At 39.5% G+C, this 21348-nt stretch overlaps 2 protein-coding genes across 9 annotated transcripts in view; one reads left to right on the forward strand and one right to left on the reverse strand.

The window, feature by feature from the left end:
* LOC129764402 (EGFR adapter protein-like) overlaps window positions 1–7431 on the forward strand; it is a 205003-nt gene extending 197572 nt beyond the window's left edge. For all 8 annotated transcript variants that reach the window (XM_055763431.1, XM_055763432.1, XM_055763430.1 and 5 more), the window contains one exon: window positions 6907–7431. In XM_055763431.1, the coding sequence (XP_055619406.1) occupies window positions 6907–7080 (174 nt within the window). In that variant the 3' untranslated portion in view covers window positions 7081–7431. The remainder of the gene's footprint in view (window positions 1–6906) is intronic.
* Window positions 7432–7499: 68 nt separating this feature from the next.
* LOC129764401 (terpene synthase) lies at window positions 7500–20539 on the reverse strand. Its single transcript, XM_055763428.1, has 6 exons — window positions 20279–20539; window positions 20035–20189; window positions 19345–19489; window positions 18928–19288; window positions 18728–18855; window positions 7500–8079 (listed from the first exon to the last, which is right to left on the reverse strand). The coding sequence occupies exons 1-6, from the start codon at window positions 20357–20359 to the stop codon at window positions 7990–7992; spliced, it is 960 nt and encodes a 319-aa protein (XP_055619403.1). The 5' UTR covers window positions 20360–20539; the 3' UTR covers window positions 7500–7989.
* Window positions 20540–21348: the final 809 nt, after the last annotated feature.

A 21348-nucleotide genomic window follows, 5' to 3' on the forward strand; every position in this document is an offset into this window, starting at 1 on the left:
CTGGCTGTCTCGAGAATTACGCATGTGTGAGACTGCGACCAATGTTTCGTTCATTTTTTTCTTTTTCCTTTCCAATCGTGCTTCATTCTATTTCGCTGCTGCTCTGATTGCCCGTTTTGGTCGGTACGATTTGAGGAGCACAAAATGGACCAATCAAAAATGGGCACATAGTGCATTTTGACAATGCTTGATATTTCACAGTTATTCAATTATTTATCTCAAGAAAAATGAAATGTTATTCGTTATGATAGATGCGTAGATATATTTCCTATCTATTGATCCAAAAACCTTTGCGATCTATTGAGAAATGCTCGAGTTATAAGCGTTCCAAATCTTGCATTTTTTCCTACTTGTTCAGTGCCTAGATTTCCATTTCACCCCCTATATCTTCCGGTTAGACGTAGTCCTACGTCAAAACGCAAAAACACAACACCAAAGGTTCTTTTCAGAACCCCAACATGTTCATAAAGAGTAAACAGTAAACTAATCCATTTTTCAGGTAGATAGGTAGGTATTCACGTAGGAGAAGAAAATAAAACAATATATTTAAAATATATATTTAGCAAAAGATGTCCCCTTTGTATAGTCCTACGTCACTCCGGTTATGTCACCGACATTACCCACCCGTCTTTTTTTTCTAGCAACTTGTCCTTCCAGCTTTCATCACTTTCAGGACACTGGGTTCACCGATGAGTTGCGTGAACTCGTGATACCGTCCTCCTGCACATCGCCGAAGATGCTTCTTAACACACGTTGTTCAAAACCTCTGAGTGATCGCAAGTCCTTTTCGAGTATTGTCCACGTTTCGTGACCATAGAGGACAACCGGTCTCGTGAGCGTTTTGTACAGGGAATATTTCGCACGATTGCTAAGTTTGTTTGATCTCAAGTGTTTGTGGAGACCGGATCTCGCGACTGGTATCATTGTGAAATGTTACCATTGTACCAAGGCAGACAAATTGTACAAAATCCAGTATCTCGAACTCATCGCTGTCGATCCCTATACTCCTACCTGTCGTGCTCGGATTCGGGAGCCAGAATGTATTTGGTTTTAGATGGGTGATTGATTCTCAGTTCAACTCTCTCTGCTTCGTGCTTAATTCTGGTGTAATGTTTAGCCACCGTCTCAAATGTTCTGTCGATATTGTCTACGTCATCAGCGAAGCAATTGAATTGACTGGATTTATTGAGAATTGTACCACACAAGTAAAACGCCGCTTGTCTCATAATATCTTCTAGCGCAATGTTGAGTAGCAGGCAGGAGAGACCATCTCCTTGGCAAAGTCCCCTGCGGGACTCGAATAAATCGGATAATTCACCCGATATTCTCACAAAGCACTGTATTCTATCCATCGTAGCCTTGATCACCTTTCCCGTCAAGCCGTTTTCGGCCATGATTCTCCATAGTTCTTTTCGTGTGATTTAATCATAAGTGGCTTTAAATTCAATGATGATTCGTTGGGTCTCTGTGCTCACGGTATTTCTGAAGGATCTGCTGTAAGATGAAGATTTGGTCAGTAGTAGACCGACCTTCGAAGAGGCCGGCCCGATAACCTCCCACGAATCTGTTTTTAAGTGGCGATAGACGACGGAAGATGATTGGGAAATGTAATTTGTATGCGGCATTCAGGACAAAGATTGCATGAAAGTTTTCACAATCTAGTTTGACGTCTTTCTTGAGATAGGACAAATAACCCCATCTTTCCACTTCTCCGGTAGTCGTTCTGTTTCTCAAATTTTGATAATCTGTCGATGCAGATAGTTAACCAACTTTTCCGAGCCCATCTTGATAAGCTCCGCCCCATGTATACCTGTTGATTTGATGTTCTTAAGCTGTTTGATGGCATCCCTAACTTCACCTATCGTTGGGGGTGGAACATATTCGGAATTTAGTGCACCAACGTAACCACTTCCATCCTTATTTTGGTTCTCTGCTTGTACGTCATTCAGTTGTACATCGAAGTCACCAATAAAAGGGAAGGAATGTTAGTATGATATTCGCCGCCCGAAGGCCAGAAGGGTCGCCTCTATAGCGTGGTTCCCTACCGTTTATCATGGAAGGGACAGTTGTTAGTGGGAAAGGTTAAGAGAAATCAGGATTCACTCCGGTAAGTGATGTGATTCTAAAAACGAACAACGAAACGACTACATCTAATACAAAAATACATACAAACTAATACTACTATACACAAAAAATGGAAAATAGATCAGCAGTAAGTGATGTGATTCTATGATCGCGAACTCTCAACTATTCGACGGAACGATATTCCTAGATTCGAATAATGGAGAATATCAAAAGCAGTCGAAGGTATATTCTATGTCAAGTCGCTTTTAATAATATTTCGTTTTGACACGCAATTCCTATAAGAACTAATTGCCTTTAGAAAAAAAAGCAGTGAAGACACTACAGTGAGAACATTAATATGTGACCAATACACAGTAACGTCAATTATTTAATTTGGCGAATCCTATTGGACATTGATGTCAACGTTGATGGTGTATGTAAATGCAGCCATAAGGTTCACATTAGAGAACACTTGATGCAATGTTTCTTTACGCATACTTCTTAGTGTGTTCAATCACTGTTTGGCCGAAGCCAAATATTTGACTTCCTTTGACAGACAAAATTTGACCAACGTGTACTAATCAAATATATTCGATACAAAACACGACAAACAAATGTTCAGTTACAGGATGCCTAGAATATTCTTTCGGTCTGTTCTTCGAACCTGTCGGTACATGGTTAAACTTCTTCTTCTTCCTCAATGGTAACAACGTTTCTAAAGGAACTTCGCCGTCTCAACGTAGTAACATGTTCGATGTTTGACATTGTTTACCACTGTAAATAATTGTGGAGTGGCAACTAAAATAGTGTTTGTACAAATTTCAAACCAAACTCTATCTGCCAAAAAGCGTCAAACACTCGACCTCCGGACAAACAGTGTACGGCCACCTTCAGCCATTCCGCACGTGAATTGCACATGGCAAGAAACTTTCATCGTCAGAAGATTCGATATACAGTGGAACCTCGATTATCCGCGAGCGGATGAACCGCGATGCGGATTATCCGCGAAAGCGAATTTCATAGTAATTCTCGTGACCTTCTCGAAATTCGTCAGTGTTATCACTCACTATTGCTATTTAGTTTTTGTGTTAGGTCCTACATAACCTTAACCCTGGTGTACATGTCCTTATAGGTGAATACTTTAATGATTTCTGTATTGATAAAACATAATTTTCATGCTGAATTATCTTTTGTTCGTGTTTGAATCTCATTTTTAGTACTTTATTGCATTATCCGCGATTTTCGATATCCGCACTGATTTTGCCAGACTATTCCGCGGATAATCGGGGTTCTACTGTATAGCGAAATGAAGAGAAAGAGACAAAATGAGAATGACTTAGCTTTTCGTATTCGTTCCTCCACTGTAACGCGCGTACTTGTTCTGTGTTGTTGTATCTCAACACTCGATGTATTGCACAGCACCCCACACACATATGAGTGCGGCCCTAAACAAGCTTGCGTGGTTTCGTAGAATCATTTCTAGAAGCAACGATTCTTTATTGCCTTTGTGAGAACAATACACTAATTGGTCATATGTCGCAATTTGTATCTTCATATCAATGCACTGAGTATTTAACGAGGGGCATCTTCCGTGCATCGCCATTCCACAAGCATCAACCACACGTCTAACAGATGCACACAGTTGCAGCGATAAAAATGAAACATCGCGAGAATGACCGTTTATGAAAAATCGTTTCTCGACTCTCGGTCAAAACCGTCAACAAATCTAGGAGCTTGTTGCATCAGAACAGAGCCGATGCGCACGAGAGCAAATACGAATGGCAACGAAAACAAGCAACACACACAAAGCCAAACACTGATGGCTAGAAGCGACCTATAATCATTTGCACTATTCTCTTTTGACGTAGAACTACGTCTTTCATTAAGGGTGCCAAATCAGAAAACAGGTCACGTTTTTATGAAATAAAGTTAACGTTAATAACTATTTTTGCTGCGAAAGGATTTTGGCGATTTGCATACTAAACGAATCGGAAATTCTGTAAGATTTGTTTAATATGCTGTACATTAGAATTCCCTGGTTTGTAAATGGTTAAAAATCATGGAAACTTTTAGCGTTTTCATTTTCCCATACATTTGTTCTGTACATTTGTGTGCTTTCCCGAACAGAGCAGTCAGTAATGAGCAACTTATCGACGACCAACGGAGGGGAAGTCGTAGGATTTAAAGTCTCCGTGAACAAAGAAAAAGTAGAAGAATGAAGGGGAATTTTTGCTTAGAGTATAAACAGTGGATCTCGCTGAGGCAAACTTTCATTCGGCATCGGACTGTTGAGCAATCCAGTTCACTTTGCTTTCGCTGCGCTTCGATCTAAGATTGGACCCCACCAGTGGTAATCCAACTTGGATATCTTCGTGTGGTTTTTTCAGTTCGTTTTTGGCGTTATTCGTATCGTGTGTTTTTCTTTCCGCGTCATAAATTAGACACTTCGCGTAGTGTGTGATGAGCAAGAAGAAGAGGAAGGCAGGCTCGAGCCCTGCAAAAAAACAAACGGATTGCCAAGAGCAATAAATTTCGAGGTAAGCGTCATCTAATGATGCACGCGATGTTGGTGCAGTGAAAAGCGCTCGCACTGAACGAGCCTTCGCGAGTGTGACACCGCATCGAACAACAGCGAAGTAGGCGATTTCGGCGCGTCGGTCGAATATGTAAACGCCGTTACCCAGGCAGCAACCGAATCAAGCTCTTCCCGCTGGTGGTGAAGGCGGTCGCTCTTGACAAACTCATCAGCGAATTCGCATCGAAGGGTGTTACAGCAGGGTACAAGCTGTGTGGCATAATTCAGTCTTTTTCCAAGCAGTTAACATTGTTTGTTTTCCGTCATCATAAGGGCGTTATGGCGAAGCAGACGTTAAGATTGTGCGCCAAAGCGTTATAGAATGATTTCCGAAGATATAAACAAGCGACTTATATAAAATAACAGCGTAGTTCTACGTCAACAATGCGGTCGTATCTTGGACACAACCTCCTGTAATTTTTTTCGCTTGCTTTGCCATGGCTCGGATGGTTGTGTTAATTGCAATACCAGATGCACTTCAAGTGAAATATTCGCTAGCGTTCACAGCTCGAGGGGAAACATAAAAACACAAATTTCACAAACACAAAGATTCTGAGAATTTTTCTCAGAGGAGATGCAATACTTATACGCTAGCGACAGCTTACTTACTATGCAAGGGTGGAGTTTACTTCACAAATATTATTTTTTCGTTATCCCCTTTCGTTGTTTCTATTCCAGCGGCTGCATGAGTTGCCCGTTATTGACAGCTCTGCTCGGGAAAGCACACAAATGGACAGAACAAATGTATGGGGAAATGGGAATGCTTCCAATTTTCATCAATTTCAACCATATACAGACTATGGGATTGTAATGTATAGCATATCAAACAAATCTTAGAACATTTCCGGTTCGATTGGTGTGCGAATCGTTAAAAGCCATTCGCAGCAAAAATAGTTATTAATGTTAACTTCATTTCATAAAAACGTGACCTGTTTTCTGATTTGGCACCATTAATGTAAGACGTAGTCCTACGCCAAAAAACAATAATTATTTCAATAAGTGAATCAATCACGCCGTTGCTGTTTACAACCTCTTCCCATCTCTCAACCAATTTTTTGATGCCGTTCCGCCAAAAATCGCCTAGTCTGATGTCAAAGAAGTTGTTGAGTCAGTTAAGGACCTCTTTGTTATCGAAGGTAACGCCCTTCACATGGTTCGACAGGGAGCGGAAAAGATGGTAATCGGTCGGTGCATGGTTCGGATAATACAGCGGATGCTGAAGGACATCCCATTCGAGCTCTTGGAGTGCGGCTTTGACGACTTGTGTAACATGAGGCCTGGCGTTGTCGTAAAGAAGCATGATTTGACCATGTCGATCGGGCCTTTTCAGTCGAATAGCTTCATTCACGCAGTGTAGCTGGGCAATGTAGAGCTCCCTATTGACCGTGGCATTCTTTTCGAGAATTTCCCAATGCACCATGCCCTTCCAGTTCCGCAAAAAACATAGCATGTTCATCTTTGGATGAAGGTCCGGCTTTACTCTCGACTTTGGCGTATCTTCTAGAGTCACGCACTCATTTCACCATTCCTCATCTCCTCTGACGATACGGTACAAAAAGCGCTGTGTGAGAAGCATTTTGAAGGCGACTTCCTTCGTTATTTTCGTTGAGCTTGTGAGGCACACAGGCTGCCAATTTTTCGGTAGATCCCATTGATCCCATTGAGAATCGTTCCATGATTGCAGTTTATTTTTCCCGCCAATTCACGACTGGTTTAGCGACCGTTCTCCTTCCAAGGTGATTTGAGACGTTCTTCATCGAATTTAGAAGGCCCTCCGCTGCGGGGCATGTTATCGACGTCAATGTCGCCATTTTTGAACCATTTCCGTTATGTAGACTCGCCTATGACACCTTCTTTATACACGTCGCAAATGTCCCGGGCTGCTTTTTGACCTCGATGAAAAGCAAAGAAGGGCAGGTGTCGAATATGTTGAAGTTTCCCTCCTGGGTATTCCATTTCTAAGCTTCAAAACTAATAAAAAATTAAATAACTCAAAAATACAATTAACATAGTTTTGTAGACCAGAGAAAGTTCTATCGAATGAATTCTTACGCTATACCAAACAGCAAACAAATCGGAATATAAAAAAATAAAAGGAATATAAAAACGCTATGAACTCTTCTCCAACCCAATAGTTTTAGTTTTGAAAATTTCATCCATTTTTACCCATGCAATAAAAAGTTATAAACAAAAGAAAGTGTTGCATTTTTTTCGAGTACAATTTTTACATCGAAACACTAACAATAAACTTATCTTATTGCTCTTAGGGCTTCACCAAGGAATTCAGCTCGTTGCGAGCGCTGATAACACACCATTCTGTGATGCCAGAACTGCTCCCAGTTCCGTTAGCACTTCCTCGTCCACCCCAGGCTGGCCAGCGGCAGGAAGATCCCGAGATGTACGGCTCGTTGAACGAGTTCCAGAAAATAATGGCCGAATAGTGCTCCATCGATTCCTTTCGACACCATCTTTGCCTCTCCAAATGTGTAGATGTAGTTATTTTCTTCCACTCTTCCAGCGAAAGTTATTCCACTTGAGATAGTTGATTGAAATTTCGACTAGTCATTTAACCATTAGGGCAGTAAAATACGAAAGTAACCGAAATGTGTTAATGAATTGAAAACATTGTGAAAATCAATTTGGCTTTAACAAAAAACAAATTACTAAAAAATCGTAGAAGATATAACCTGATGTTGCATATAGACTTAGCGAAAATCTAGTACCAATAATTCAATTATATAAAGTAAAGTAAGTTTGTGAAAAATGTGTATAAAACGATGACAGTGATAAAATAGCTTTTCTTTTTTTACCGAAAACATCCCGGAACTTCGGATACATTCTAGCTCAGGAAGACCAGCGGTGAAATTCAACGAATGTGTTCATATTAAACTAGACATCGTGTACAAAACTAAAAGGAGCAATTGTCGCTTTCAGACAAAGCCACGAAAAAACTAAAGCGCTTCAAAATTGATTCATACTTCTTAGGTGTAATCGAAAATAGTTATCCTCTCTATAGTTTCACATTATCGAGTTGTTACGTCTTTTCACAAATGTCTTATAGAATAGTACTATGTCTTGTTTTCACTTTGGTGAATTGAGAGCTTTTGGAATGCAGTGCGGGAAAGATTCCTTCTGAAGGAAAACCAATAGCCGTGCACATAGAATTCCGCGCTCCGTCGTAAATGCCAGTTTGCCTATCAATACACACATTCAAACAACTGCAAAAACTCGATGCATACCTTTGGGGTGGAATTTCGAAGGCCTTCCTCAGTCTTCGTCCTTTGCAACAATTGATAGTACCAAGCGTTTCGGTATTCTAATAACTTAATAAGGGTAGGGCAGGTGCCTCTTTACTTTGGACTACTCGCAACATCCGTTTTCCAGCTCAGCAGGTCATCCAGTAGCGACAGCATGATCGGGTTCGGGCCGAGGCGATCGATCTGGAATGGAATAGTTGAAGGTTTAATACGGGCGAAGTTGCGTGCTTAGAGAACGTAACTGGCAGATGGTTATTTCCCCACAAATAGAAAACGACATGTTGCTAGTACAAAAAAGAGTATGCAAAAATTTTGGTTTCATTTCTATGTCAGCCACCATAGAAACGTTTCGTGTCCCCTAAAACGTTCACACGCCAAATTTGGTTTCATTTGCTTGATTAATTCTCGAGTTATGCAGAAATTTGCGTTCATGAAATTTTATGAATTTGCTTATAATTTTCAAGAACTTTTTCAAATATATCATTATGGTAAAAATATATGTTTAGGAGTTGCGTTGAAAAACATCTGAAGACATGAGGATTAATACAAAATGTAGCGATTTTTCACGAGAAAATTTGGATAATCTAAATTTTTTTTCGATGCCAAAATGACTTGAAAATTTATAAAACGCCGAGATCTGCATCCCGAGAGAAAAAAGTTTTAGCCGAAAATCGACCTCCTGGCCTGAGTGACAATGAAGGTATGGAATAAAAATATCGAATTTAAAGAACCGACCGTGTACATTTTGTTAATTGGCCTGTGCAAAATTTCAACTCAGTCGGACATGATTTAGGGGTGCCTCAAAGCACTCAAAGTTTTTTTGAGTGCTGTTCATAGTACAGGTACACAATCTCAGAAAAAAATTGGGTTATATCTATGGTATAACCGTTGATTTAGTAATCACTTGTTTGAAGTTGAATCTGAATCCAATGAATGAATAAATGAATATTTGGGGGACTTCGAAAACGAGAGCGTTGCGTTGGAGGTACAAGGTTTTATGCATCCAATATTGGATACGAAAATATTCTACTGATGGGGAAGAATAATCTTCAGAAGCTTTTCTGCTAGTTACACTTGATTGAAAAATTACAAAATCAAATGTATTTGGTCGCTGTGTTATATGTTAAGAAAACATTAAAATAAACTCTTTCGCATGAATGTATTTTTCAATTCCCAGGGGGAACTGGCAGATAAATTTTCAGCAACGATTAAATTTTTCCAGATTTTCCTCGATACTCGAAGCTCACCAGTGGTTAATGCTAACTCGACAACCAACTTTTTAATAACACTTGATTGAAAAATATTTGGTCGCTTTGTTATATGATTAGAAAACATTAAAATAAACTCTTCCGCATCAATGTATTTTTCAATTCCCAGGGAACTGGCAGATTAATTTTCAGCATCGATCAGATTTTTCCAGTTTATCCTCGATACTCGAAGCCCACCAGGGGTTAATGCTAACTCGATAACCACCTGTTAATAGCACTTAATTGAAAAGTATTTAGTAGCAGTGTTACATGGATAGAACACTTTAAAATTAACTCTTTCGCATGAATGTATTTTTCAATTCCCAGGGAACTGGCAGATTAATTTTCAGCAACGATTGAATCTTTCCGGAATTTTCTCGAAGCTGAATGGCGTCATTTGTGTTTTGTCATTTTTTAGAGTTCCGCGCGAGTATGTGTGTGTGTGTGTGTGTGTGTGGCGGCTGCTCTGATCTCTTTCCGGGGAACCGTTTGTGGCATCACTCTCCTCCTGATGGATTCCCTTCTGGCCTAAGGTGCACAAACAGGCTCTTGGTTACACCGTTCATCCGCGCTTTCATGATAAACGAAGAGCGTCACCACTACAGCGACATCATGCTCCAATCGCTGTTCAATTATAACTGAGTGGATTTCCGAGCGGCGCTCGCTTATATACCGATTGGTGATTTCAATAGCCTGTTTTGAAAGCAATTTTAAGACTATTGAAACAAGTTTTTGGATCAAAAAGTAAAAAGTATATAACGCGTAGACATTTTATCTTTCGAATGAAGTGTTTATCATACCATTTCGTTCAGTTGTTTAGAAGCTATTAACGCTCAAAATCTCGGTCTCCGGCGTAACGCTTTCGTTTTTGAAACTTTGATTTTACACCCCGGTATAGAAATGAAAGACGTAGTCCTACCTCAAAAATTGTTTTATTATATATTTTAAATTTGCAGCATGGATGAGGAATTATCGAAGGTAATTAATTTGTAATTTCCATATTATACCCGAAAATCCTTATTTCCCTTTCTGTTTGGGTGAAACTTCTACACCGTGAAGAATGTAACCTGATGGCTACACTTGACTGCACCACATAACCCGCACGTAACACAACATAACACACATTAAGCAGCAATAACTCCCGAGCTCAAACCTTTCATCGGAACCCGCGACAGGGAAAACGCAATTTACTATGTATAAAGCAATCATTACTACTCATGTGAAAAAAAAAAACATTTGCCAAATATGACATTTGAGGTTCAAAGTTTTCTGTTGAACGAAGTCGATGAAAATGATAGAAAACAGCTCACTTGGTCACGCTTCGCTTCCGAGCTAATTGAACAGACCTGTAATGCGACACGACATTTTTGGACATTTGGACATTTTGGACATTTTTGTAAACATCGAGCTCGGGGCCCAAATTATGGCCTCACATTGAAAATTGCCACCTGACGTCGACACTGTACCAAGGCGCCTAGAAGTATATCTTAAGGTGAGGCCGTTTTGTCACTAAGTCGGTAAGGGGAGCGGTATATGAAAACAGTACGGAAGAAAGCAGAAGGGGGATTATTTGTTTGAAGCGTGAATGAGACAGACCGGTCACGAGCGAGCTTGGGCACAAGCGTATTGTGTTTTGTTTACAAACAAAACACAGTAGACTTCCAAGATGGCTGAAGAGTGGTTTTAGAAAGTTGGCCCACCTTAAGATACTTCTAGGCGCCTTGCACTGTACCACTGTCAGCGCGAATGTCCAATTACAGGTAAAAATCGCCTCCAATGCGATACTGTATTGTGCCGCGGCATGTTGGATTTAGGAATGTACGATTTTTATAAAAAGATCGATCCTGACGAATCGATTTCCTAAACGGCGTAGGGATCGATTCATCGATTAAATCGGTACAAAAGAATCGATCTTTGAAAAATCGAAAGCATTTTTTCTCCAATTTACTTAATTTATACGAGTATCATCTTTTCTTTAAACATCGAAGAAAATCAAAAGCAGTTTGTTTGGCTTCATCTTGTACCATCATGGAATAATCAACCCTTCCGCTACGAGCGTCGTCTATAGACGACATCAGGGTGATACTGCACATCGATCACAGCAGCGCGATATGCATACTTTTCGGCGCAGTGTTCAGCGGTAGCACTCCGACGGAGCACACTGCTGTAGTGCAGTTGCGTAGCGTGACCGAGTGACACCCAGAGCGAATGCTGTGGGTGTCACCCCTTCAATTAACATTTGAGGGGCTTAGAATGAAAGGGATCTAACTGATTTAATCGATTTCTATTCATCAACTTTTTCTTTAGTTAATAACTCAACTGCAAAAACATTCCAATTTGAGTTTGCTATAGAATCCGATAGATGAGGTTCTGACCTATCTTCCACATTGTCAAATACAGCTGGGAATGAGCTTTCAGCTATGTTATGAGTAAAAGAGAGAGAGAGTCGATGTAGAGAAATCGATTATGTGATTTACACCTCTTTCATTTTGAGCCCCTCATTTGTTATCATGTTTTTTTTTTGTTTTTTATTTAACGACAAAATGTACTGAACCAGAAAACATATTTATTATAATATTAGAACGAGAAAACAATCAGCAAATTCGACAAAGTTGTCCTCAATTGCTAGCCCGAATCGTTGACCGCCGAACGCCTGTCCCCACATTGTGTAGTTCAGAACCTTAATGGAATGGCATCATTTTGTTGTGATGATTGCAATGCCAGAGACATCAGCAAATGAGTGATTTGGTCGCGTTCACAGCTCCATCGAAGACATGTGATGACGCAAAACAAGGAAGAACAAGCGATGCTCATTACCAGAACGATACTAAAAGTTTGTCTCAGCGAGATCCAATATTTATGCTCTAGGCAATAATTTCCCTTGGTTCTTCTTATTCTTCTTCTCTTCTTTGTTCACGGAGACTTTTCATTCTTCTTCATTGATCGCCGATAGATTGCTCGTTATTGACGGCATGGGTAGGGAAGCTCACAAATGACAAATGTATGGGAAAATGGAAATGCTTCTAGTTTTCATCAATTTAAACCGTTTACACACCAGGGGATTGTAATATGTAGCATAAAAAACAAATCTTAGGGAATTTCCGATTCGTTTGGTATGTAAATCGTCAAAATCCGTTCTTGGCAAAAATAGTTATTAACGTTTTATTTCATAAAAATGTGACCTGTTTTCTGATTTGGCACCCTTAATGAAAGACGTAGTTCTACGCCTGATATTTGCGACAAATCAACAGTTTGGACGACTGTTCACATGTTCTAGGGGAGGTGAACAGATATTTTGTTCAATTTCAGTGATTATTTCGCATATTTCGCATGTCGTTGATTGGGGGGCAAAGTGGTCAGTGAAGGATTACAATGTTCTGTTTTCAAAAGCTGATATACCTTATCACCTTCTGCTCCTAAAGCGGTCCGTTTTGTGGTTTTGACCCAGGAAAAATATGCCACCCCAACCAAAACCAAGCCTCATTTTGAAAAACGTTATGGGTTTCCTACTACGTTTTTGTACGTATGAGAAAATTTCAATTACGACCAAGAAAACACGCATAAATCCATCTCTTCTAGCGTGTTATGTGCGAGTGACCACTTTGCCCCCCACAGATGACCTCTTTACCTCCTCACTAGAAAAATGTTTGATTTTTCAACCTTTTTTCTAATCATTAAAAATGTACTATTTTCAAATTTTATAATAAAAACCACTTACTATCTTGAACTACAATAAATAGAGCTACAATATTCTTCGAAGAACGGGTATTTTAGTGGTATGTGGACACAGGAAATGGGCATGTTCCTCAGCGTCAGAGGCGACGCGTGACCAACTGAGCTACCTGTTCAATTTCATTTGCAACATTAAAACTACAGTATTGCGATGACAGATTTTAATATTTTTATTTCTCAACATTTATCTATACAGTAAAACCAATTTTTGTGCGGTTTTTGTGGTGCGACTTTTTTTTTGTGCGGTATTCGAAAAAAATGAATCGTCGATAATTTTTTTCTATCTTTGATATGTATTTTATCGCTTTTCATAGGGACTGTGTCAGCTAATTACCATTCTCATGTTTTGTTTTGTTTGTTTTAAGGTGTCAGTAGGAGCTTATTGACAGGAGCAAAAAGTTGATTTTATTATATGCGCAAGTGAGGATTTGGGTTATTTTCTTAATGAATCTTTTTTTATGCGGTCCTTATCCACCACATAGCAAAAAGTTTTTGACGTAGGACTACGTCTTTCATTTCTATATCGGGGTGTAAAATCAAAGTTTCGAAAACGAAAGCGTTACGCCGGAGACCGAGATTTTGAGCGTTAATAGCTCCTAAACAACTGAACGAAATGGTATGATAAACACTTCATTCGAAAGATAAAATGTCTACGCGTTATATACTTGTTACTTTTTGATCCAAAAACTTGTTTCAATAGTCTTAAAATTGCTTTCAAAACAGGCTATTGAAATCATCAATCGGTATATAAGCGAGCGGCGCTCGGAAATCCACTCAGTTCTAATTGAACAGCGATTGGAGCATGTTGTCGCTGTTGCGGTGAAGCTCTTTATTTATCATGAAAGCGCGGATGAACGGTGTCACCAAGAGCCTGTTTGTGCACCCTAGGCCAGAAGGGAATCTTTCAGGAGGAGAGTGATGCCACAAACGGTTCCCTGGGAAGACATCGCTACACACACATACACGCGCGGCTATTAACAGGTGGTTATCGAGTTGGCATTAACCACTGGTGGGCTTCCAGTATCGAGGAAAATGTGGAAATATCTAATCGTTACTGAAAATAATCTGCCAGTTCCTTTGGGAATTTTCAAAATACATTCATGTGAAAGAGTTTAATTGAATGTTTTCTATCCATGTTACACTGTGACCAAATATGTTTCAATCAAGTGCTATTAACAGGTGGTTATCGAGTTGGCATTAACCACTGGTGGGCTTCCAGTATCGAGGAAAATGTGGAAATATCTAATCGTTACTGAAAATAATCTGCCAGTTCCTTTGGGAATTTTCAAAATATATTCATGTGAAAGAGTTTAATTGAATGTTTTCTATCCATGTAACACTGTGACCAAATATGTTTCAATCAAGTGCTATTAACAGGTGGTTATCGAGTTGGCATTAACCACTGGTGGGCTTCCAGTATCGAGGAAAATGTGGAAATATCTAATCGTTACTGAAAATAATCTGCCAGTTCCTTTGGGAATTTTCAAAATATATTCATGTGAAAGAGTTTAATTGAATGTTTTCTATCCATGTTACACTGTGACCAAATACATTTGGTTTTGTGGTTTTTCAATCAATCGCAATCAACAGGATAGCTTCTGAAGATTATTCTTCCCCATCAGTAGGATATTTCCGTATCCAATATTGAATGCATAAAACCTTGTGCCTCCAACGTAACGCTCTCGTTTTCGAAGTTCTCCAAATATTCATTCATTCAGAATGAATTCAGATTCAACTTCATACAAATGATCTCTAAATCAACGATAGTCCTACGTCACCCTTGCGGTTATACCATAGATATAACCCACTTCCTGTTTTTTCAAATTGTTTAGCGAACACGATTTTTTTGTGCGGTCCCTATCACCCGCACAAAAACAGGTTCGCCTGTATAACAAAAGAATCCTACGGTAAACTATGAGCGCAAACTTATCAATGATTTCCTCATAAAGGCATCTGCATTATCTCATAAAGGAAATCTTTTTCCACAGTCATCATCATAATTCCGAATAACCGTTTCTGGTCAGATCTCAACCGCAAATAATTCTTGATCCGTCGAACAACAAAATAACGTTCTTTCAACGGATGCCTTTGTATTAGGCATCGTCAGTATCATTCTGGTTTCTGGTTTCGGAGAAGGTTTGATGCAGGTTTTGTCCAACGATAATCGGAATAATGACTATAATTTAAAAAAAATCGTCAGTTTATTACAAAGCTTCGCCTTATCGAATTTCGAGTGGTATGAAATAAGCATTTTCAAATTCCCAGTAGGTAATGCGACATCGAATTCGACAAAATTTTCGTGATTCAACAAAGCGACAAAATTGTAATCATCTAGTTCCTTAAACCGTTTCGTCATTTCGTCAATAATTCTGTCTATAATCGATTCATATAAACGACGACAATTGATGACGTTACTGTCATTCATAGTTTACCGGATACCGGATACATCAATTGCATTTTTGAGCGTAAAGGGTGTGTCACATCAAATTGCATCACGGAAAAAACGCTGTAGAAATTTATTTTTTAGGAATTATATCTTCAGCTTTCGCTTATGTGTATAGATCACGTTGGCCATGCTTCACTGTCAATTTTTCGTAAATTTGGAAAAATGTCGTCGAACGAAAAAGAGCGTCGTGAATTAATCCTGCGCACTCATTTCGGGAATCCGGAATTGTCACATCGGGACATCGGTAAGATGCTGGGAATCGTCCAATCCACGGTCAGCAGAGTACTAAAACGATACTTCGAGAACCTAACCATCGACCGGAAGGAGAAGAACGGCAAAAATGGATGCTCCGTCAGTGAAAAAGATCACAAGCGCGTAGTTAAGCAGTTTAGACGTGATCCGAGAAGTTCGGTCCGGGATGTCGCCAATAAGCTGAATTTGTCAAGTTCATTCGTCCAGCGGACCAAGCAGCGGGAGGGCCTGCGTACATACAAGGTTCAGAAGGCTCCTAACCGCGACGAAAGGCAAAACATGGTGGGGAAGACGCGAGCCCGGAAGCTGTACACCAAAATGCTGACGAAGCCGCATTGCCTGGTAATGGACGACGAAACCTACGTCAAAGCGGACTTTCGACTATATCCATAGTCAGTTAGTAATGACTTTTGGCTTCTTCACGCAGTTTCTCCGCCAAAACGACTGAACAGTCAGTCGGGCGTTTAGTCGCTATCTCCCTCTACCGACTCGACTATATCATTTCATTCTTCCCAGTCAAATTGTCCTCATTGCATTTTGAAGTGACTTCCCCTAAAACGAATTCGTTCCTCTCTTTCTCTCTCCCATGTACATGTGCATGCATCGATGTTTGAGTTCAACGTGGTTTGACATACGCTACAGGTGAGCTAAATTCTTTTCTATCGTACACGAAAATTACTTACACGTATAAATTAACGTGCAGTGTGTGCGCGCTATTTTGCACGCCTAATACTAACTAATACTAACGCGAGGATCTTTCTAGCATACTTGATAGATGTCTAAGTTTGTTGGTTTGAGTACACGATGGGTATACAATAAACCGTCCATTGATGGGGTAACTTCTTTTTTGCATCAGAAATCATGTTTTCGTTCCTCTTTATATGGACGTAAAAATAATATTGCGTACGCAGGTATGAATTAGTGTCAGGGGCAAATGGAAGTGGGGATTGAAGTCAGTTGAATGAAGAGGCAGATTTGTATTCATTAGTCGAGTTAGTTAAAATAACCACTGACTGGACTAGTTCACCAGTCATCCTCGCTAGTCAACGCTAGTCAATTCATTTTCTAGTCAAGTCACTTTTTGTTGGCGGCGACTGCCGAAGCAGTTCTAGTCGAAGCGAAGCTGCTGAGAGTAGAGTCGGTCCTCATTTTTCACCTTCGAAGATTTCGGGCCCTGGTTTTTGATTGAAACATTTGGCATGACGAGCTATTCGGAAAAGTGTTTTTTACAAGAAAAAGGGGATGTGACTCTTATTATACTAAACGTCCATTACAGAAGATGTTGTTATGTGAAGTTTGCTGTCCTTGCTCGTCCATTCTATGCCATCAGAACGGATCAAAAATCACATAGCATCAAATTACGTCACATCATAAGGGAAATGGCACTTGGCCACATCACAGTGGAAATGGCGCTCACGTCATTCCGTTTTCAAGCTTTTCGGGGTCATTTTTTACATTACTGTAAAACTTCGAGTCGTTTGAAAAGATTTGGTCTATCGATTTATAACATAAAAAGCAAAATTTCAATTTTGGCGCTTGCGCCATTTTGCAAAATCACGGTAGTATACGGTTCGTATGGAGACGCGCTGTTGTTTATATGCTTTGCTTTTTTTTTATCCCATTTATTTATTGAAGGCTCATTAGAATTTTAGCTGTAACAGAGCCGAATTTCAATCGTGTACATGCCACATGGTTATCATATCTATAATTAGCACATTACACAGTTGCCATTCGCCAGTATTCCTTCTATACCATTACATATGGTACACATTTACACAGTAGCCATTGAGGCGTAAGAGTATTCATTCTGTACTTCCATTATACAGTTAGACCACCGGACAGCGAAGACAGTTGATTGATCATTGTTGAGTTATTTATAGAACAGCAGCCCGATGTTTCTTGCAGAGCAGAGCAGTTGTATGGATGAATCGATCTTATTTCGACCGTGGATCGGATCTCCATCGCTGATGATTGTTGCCTGGACGTAGCTATTCTATAACAACACAAAGATGGTCAATGAGGGCCCTGAGTTTTGAACTCACTATCGATCGCTTACTAAGCGAACGCGCAATATGCTTTGCTTAGAACGAGCGAAGACAAAGTGGGCGCCCGAATTCAGTGTGTATGTGTGTGTGTATAGAATAAGGCGCGCATCACACAAGGGAGAAGAGATGTTTAGTATCTGAATTCTGCGCCGGATCCATTTCGCGCTGTCGTGTTTATGAATTTTGTGCACTTCGCATCAGGAGAGAATACGTGTTTGCTTTGAACGCGCGCTGATGAAAATTAAACTCAAGCGCAGCGCTGCGTATGTTTTCTGAAGACTGAGGAAAAGATCGATCTTCAAAATATCGATCCATGATCGCTAGTCCACAAACCCCATTAATACTCCCTTATTTGTTTTGCTTTATCAACAAAACCTGAGCGCTTCCGTTTGATCCTAAAGTGTTTGGAATGTTGTTGAAAGATGTCGAAAGGCTCATAATGAAATTTAAACCGCCATTCTCGATTTATAAACGAAATCGTTACTTAAATCATTCAAAACAAAACAAAAATAAGAAAGGTTCTTTTACATGAGCTTTTCCATAGTGAAGTTTTTCACTTAATAATACTGCCAATCACTAAGGTAATTCAAAATATTGAAAAAAAATTTAAAATCGCTTCTTAATATACTTATTAATGTCTCAGAGGTCGGACCGCCCCCTCCGCCTCCCTGCACTACGCCACTGCCGTAAACTATGATCGAAAAAATCGAAAGAAAAAGATCGATCTTTTCGATTTTTTTCGGGTACAAAGAACCGGTCCGAAAAATCGAAAATCGAAATAAAAAAAAAATCGATCTAGGATCGCTCAATCCTATTTAACCCTTTGCGATCGTTTGTCTACTCTCAGCCACCATAGCACAAAATCATACTAAATATTTTATTCAACGATGTAATAGTCTACATTTTTTCAAAGTGAATTTTAATGACTAGTGAATTTTTTCACAAATTAATACGTAGTTTCTATGAATAATAGGTAACGGTACTCTGCATAAACAAAATTTTACTAGCGTGGAAAGGGAATCTCTTTCAAGAGCTTACATCTTTTTTATCATGAGTATTTCATACTCCCTTCTATATATCCAACGAAAAAATAATAGATACCAACTCACCTCTGCCCTCGCTTCATTGTCCAGAGTTTCCAGCATATCTGCAGTATACTTAAAGCTACCCAATTTTTCTAGTAACGAAACACAGTACTGCTTCACTTCTACATCCTGCGTTCTCTGTCTTAAAATATCTGGAAGCGGACGATTCAAACATTATTTACATCGAACTTTGAAAACCATGACCGTGAGACCACGATACTCACGTAGTACTTGTCGATCTTTCTGATTCAATACCGCGTGTATCACCGGAAAACTAAACTTCCCTTCCGTCAGATCCTCGCAGTAACTCTTGTTGTCGGAGTAGTCTTTCGAGAGCAAATTGCAGTAATCGTCCCGTATTTGGAACGACAGACCCAAGATGGCGGTCAGTTTGGTAAAATCTTTCTTATTATCGCTAAATAACTGCATCAACCGGATGGCCAACATGAACAGTCCACCGGTTTTGCGGATCACCATCTGTTTGTACTCCGCCTCGGTTGGACAGATGAAATTGTCCCGCCAGTATATCTCCATGCCTTGACCCCTGTGCAGCTCCAAGAGCTGCTCTGTGACCACTTGCTGTGCCTGTGGAAGTGAGACCAAGTGGTAGACATGTTTATTTGCGTATTGAAAGAACTTACAGTAGGGTGCCCCAATTCATGAACTTTTGCAAGTGCCAAGATCAGCACGTAATTTCCGGCATTGATTGTACTCGCGATGCCATAGATTTTGTGTGCCACTGGAATTCCTCTGCGAAGAATGGAGTTATCCTCGATATCATCGATTCTGTGAGGTAAACCCAAATGAGATATATGTGTTTGAAATAGTGATTGAACATGTATGCCGCAATTAAATTAAAAAGTTGACTGTTGGCAATAATATGTAATTATGATTAATAGAAGGTCCACTCAAACTAACCCTACCCAATTATCATTGTTATACTAGCTATTGCATCGCAAACAAAGATTAGCACATCTGTTATTGATATTATCATTCATGAATTAGAATGAGTCAATGGAAAAGTATTGCTCAACTCGAGTCATAAATTAATTATTCACAATTCCAACCAAGAAAACATTTCAATCAATGCATAAAAACGAACAGTGGTCATTAAAGGAAACACTCTTCAACCCTTAAAGTAATAAAAACCAACCGACTGCACGCATCGTGATTCATGGCAATTTGAAATTCAAACATCGCAATTTGAATCAACAAAATATGGTGAAGCGATAGAAATGTTTGTTATCAGAGCCGTTAGCCAGCAACAGATCTCTTTGTTATCTGTATGCGGTATTCCTGGAAAACGAGTCACCATACAAGTGGTTACTTACAATAAACTGGAATTATGCATCATCTGAACGATTTCCCCGATCGCGTTTAGCTTCTCCAACGGAATATTCAACCAATGATTGAAGGCAAGGGCCATCTTCGTGCGAAACTGTTTGCCGGGTATCTGTTGAATGTAGGCGAACGGTTCCAGTAGAATCTGCAATTGGCACATATATCCGTTTACTAGGAGTTGCGTTGTAGTTTACCGAGTTTTTCTACGATCTTGCAAATGAATTTCCAACTTACCGCATCTTGTTCCTTTTGTAGCGATTGATCTCGACACTTCTCCAGGATCTCATTGAACTCGTCCATATCGAAACTAACCATTCTACGCAGTTCACGGTAAAAACGAGACTCCACGCAATAATTTCTCTGATGCAGAGAGATATATGTATCTACACAACGTATATATCGTATCAGTCTTTCGAATAAAGAACAGCAGAACCTTTCGAAGCACTGGAGCCAACAAAGTTCAAAACACGGTCACTGACATGACAAATCCGACAAATCGCTGGATGAAATGTCACGAATTTAGTCAACTGAGAGAACTTGCTCAATTGCTCTCTTTTCTATGTTTCCTGCCAGATGTAAATATACAGGGTGACTCTTTTCGAGTGGATATTCGATGAGAAAGAATCTACGTTAGATTTACCACCAGATGGCGCAGCGAGTAAAAATGATTTTGAAATTCGTTTGAATTTTTTCTCGAATTTCCCGGTTTCAAGTATTCTTTCTACTCTGAAAAGATTAGAAAATCGTCATATTACGTTGTTTCATTCATATCATATTAAGAATGGTTATAAGTGTTTTAATTTATATCTATTTGCTAAGCAAACGATGGGTGTCATATGGCGCGCTTCGAATACTGTAAATCCTTGTCGTACCGGCCGAACGAAACTCCTTGAATTATCAATGATATCAACCTAGGTAGTGCGGACTGAATCAAAACGGCTGTCAAAAAAGATCCAATTGAAATGTCAAAAGAGATCCAACGATCAGGAGTGTTATTTTTCTTATGATAATCAACACTATAAAAGAGGTATTGTTGTCAAGGGCAAAAATAAATAAAATTATAAAATGAACGAACTACATATTTCCGTCAATTGTTTAATTAACCATTGCATCTCTGAAAGAGCATCTCAGCCTTTCACTGAGCATCGTATTTTTAATATCCCCTCTCTTTGTCATAACGTTTTTCCGAACGTAATAAAAACAAACAAAGTCAGAGTCACGTAAATGTTTACTCCTGCGATTTGGAAATATTCGATAAAAAGTGGAAGGAAGAGCTGCCAGATGATTTTTAAAAAAAAGTCTGT

Source organism: Toxorhynchites rutilus, chromosome 2 (assembly GCF_029784135.1).
Source record: "Toxorhynchites rutilus septentrionalis strain SRP chromosome 2, ASM2978413v1, whole genome shotgun sequence".
Lineage (NCBI taxonomy): Eukaryota > Metazoa > Arthropoda > Insecta > Diptera > Culicidae > Toxorhynchites > Toxorhynchites rutilus.

What these genes read in the sequence shown, in the direction of transcription:
- LOC129764401 (XM_055763428.1), bottom strand. Translation starts at nt 20,359, where the DNA reads ATGGTTAGTTTCGATATGGACGAGTTCAATGAGATCCTGGAGAAGTGT. An exon ending in TACAAAAGGAACAAGATGCG is followed by an intron (nt 20,190 to 20,278) that starts GTAAGTTGGAAA and finishes TGCCAATTGCAG; the next exon opens with ATTCTACTGGAACCGTTCGC. An exon ending in ATGCATAATTCCAGTTTATT is followed by an intron (nt 19,490 to 20,034) that starts GTAAGTAACCAC and finishes TTTACCTCACAG; the next exon opens with AATCGATGATATCGAGGATA.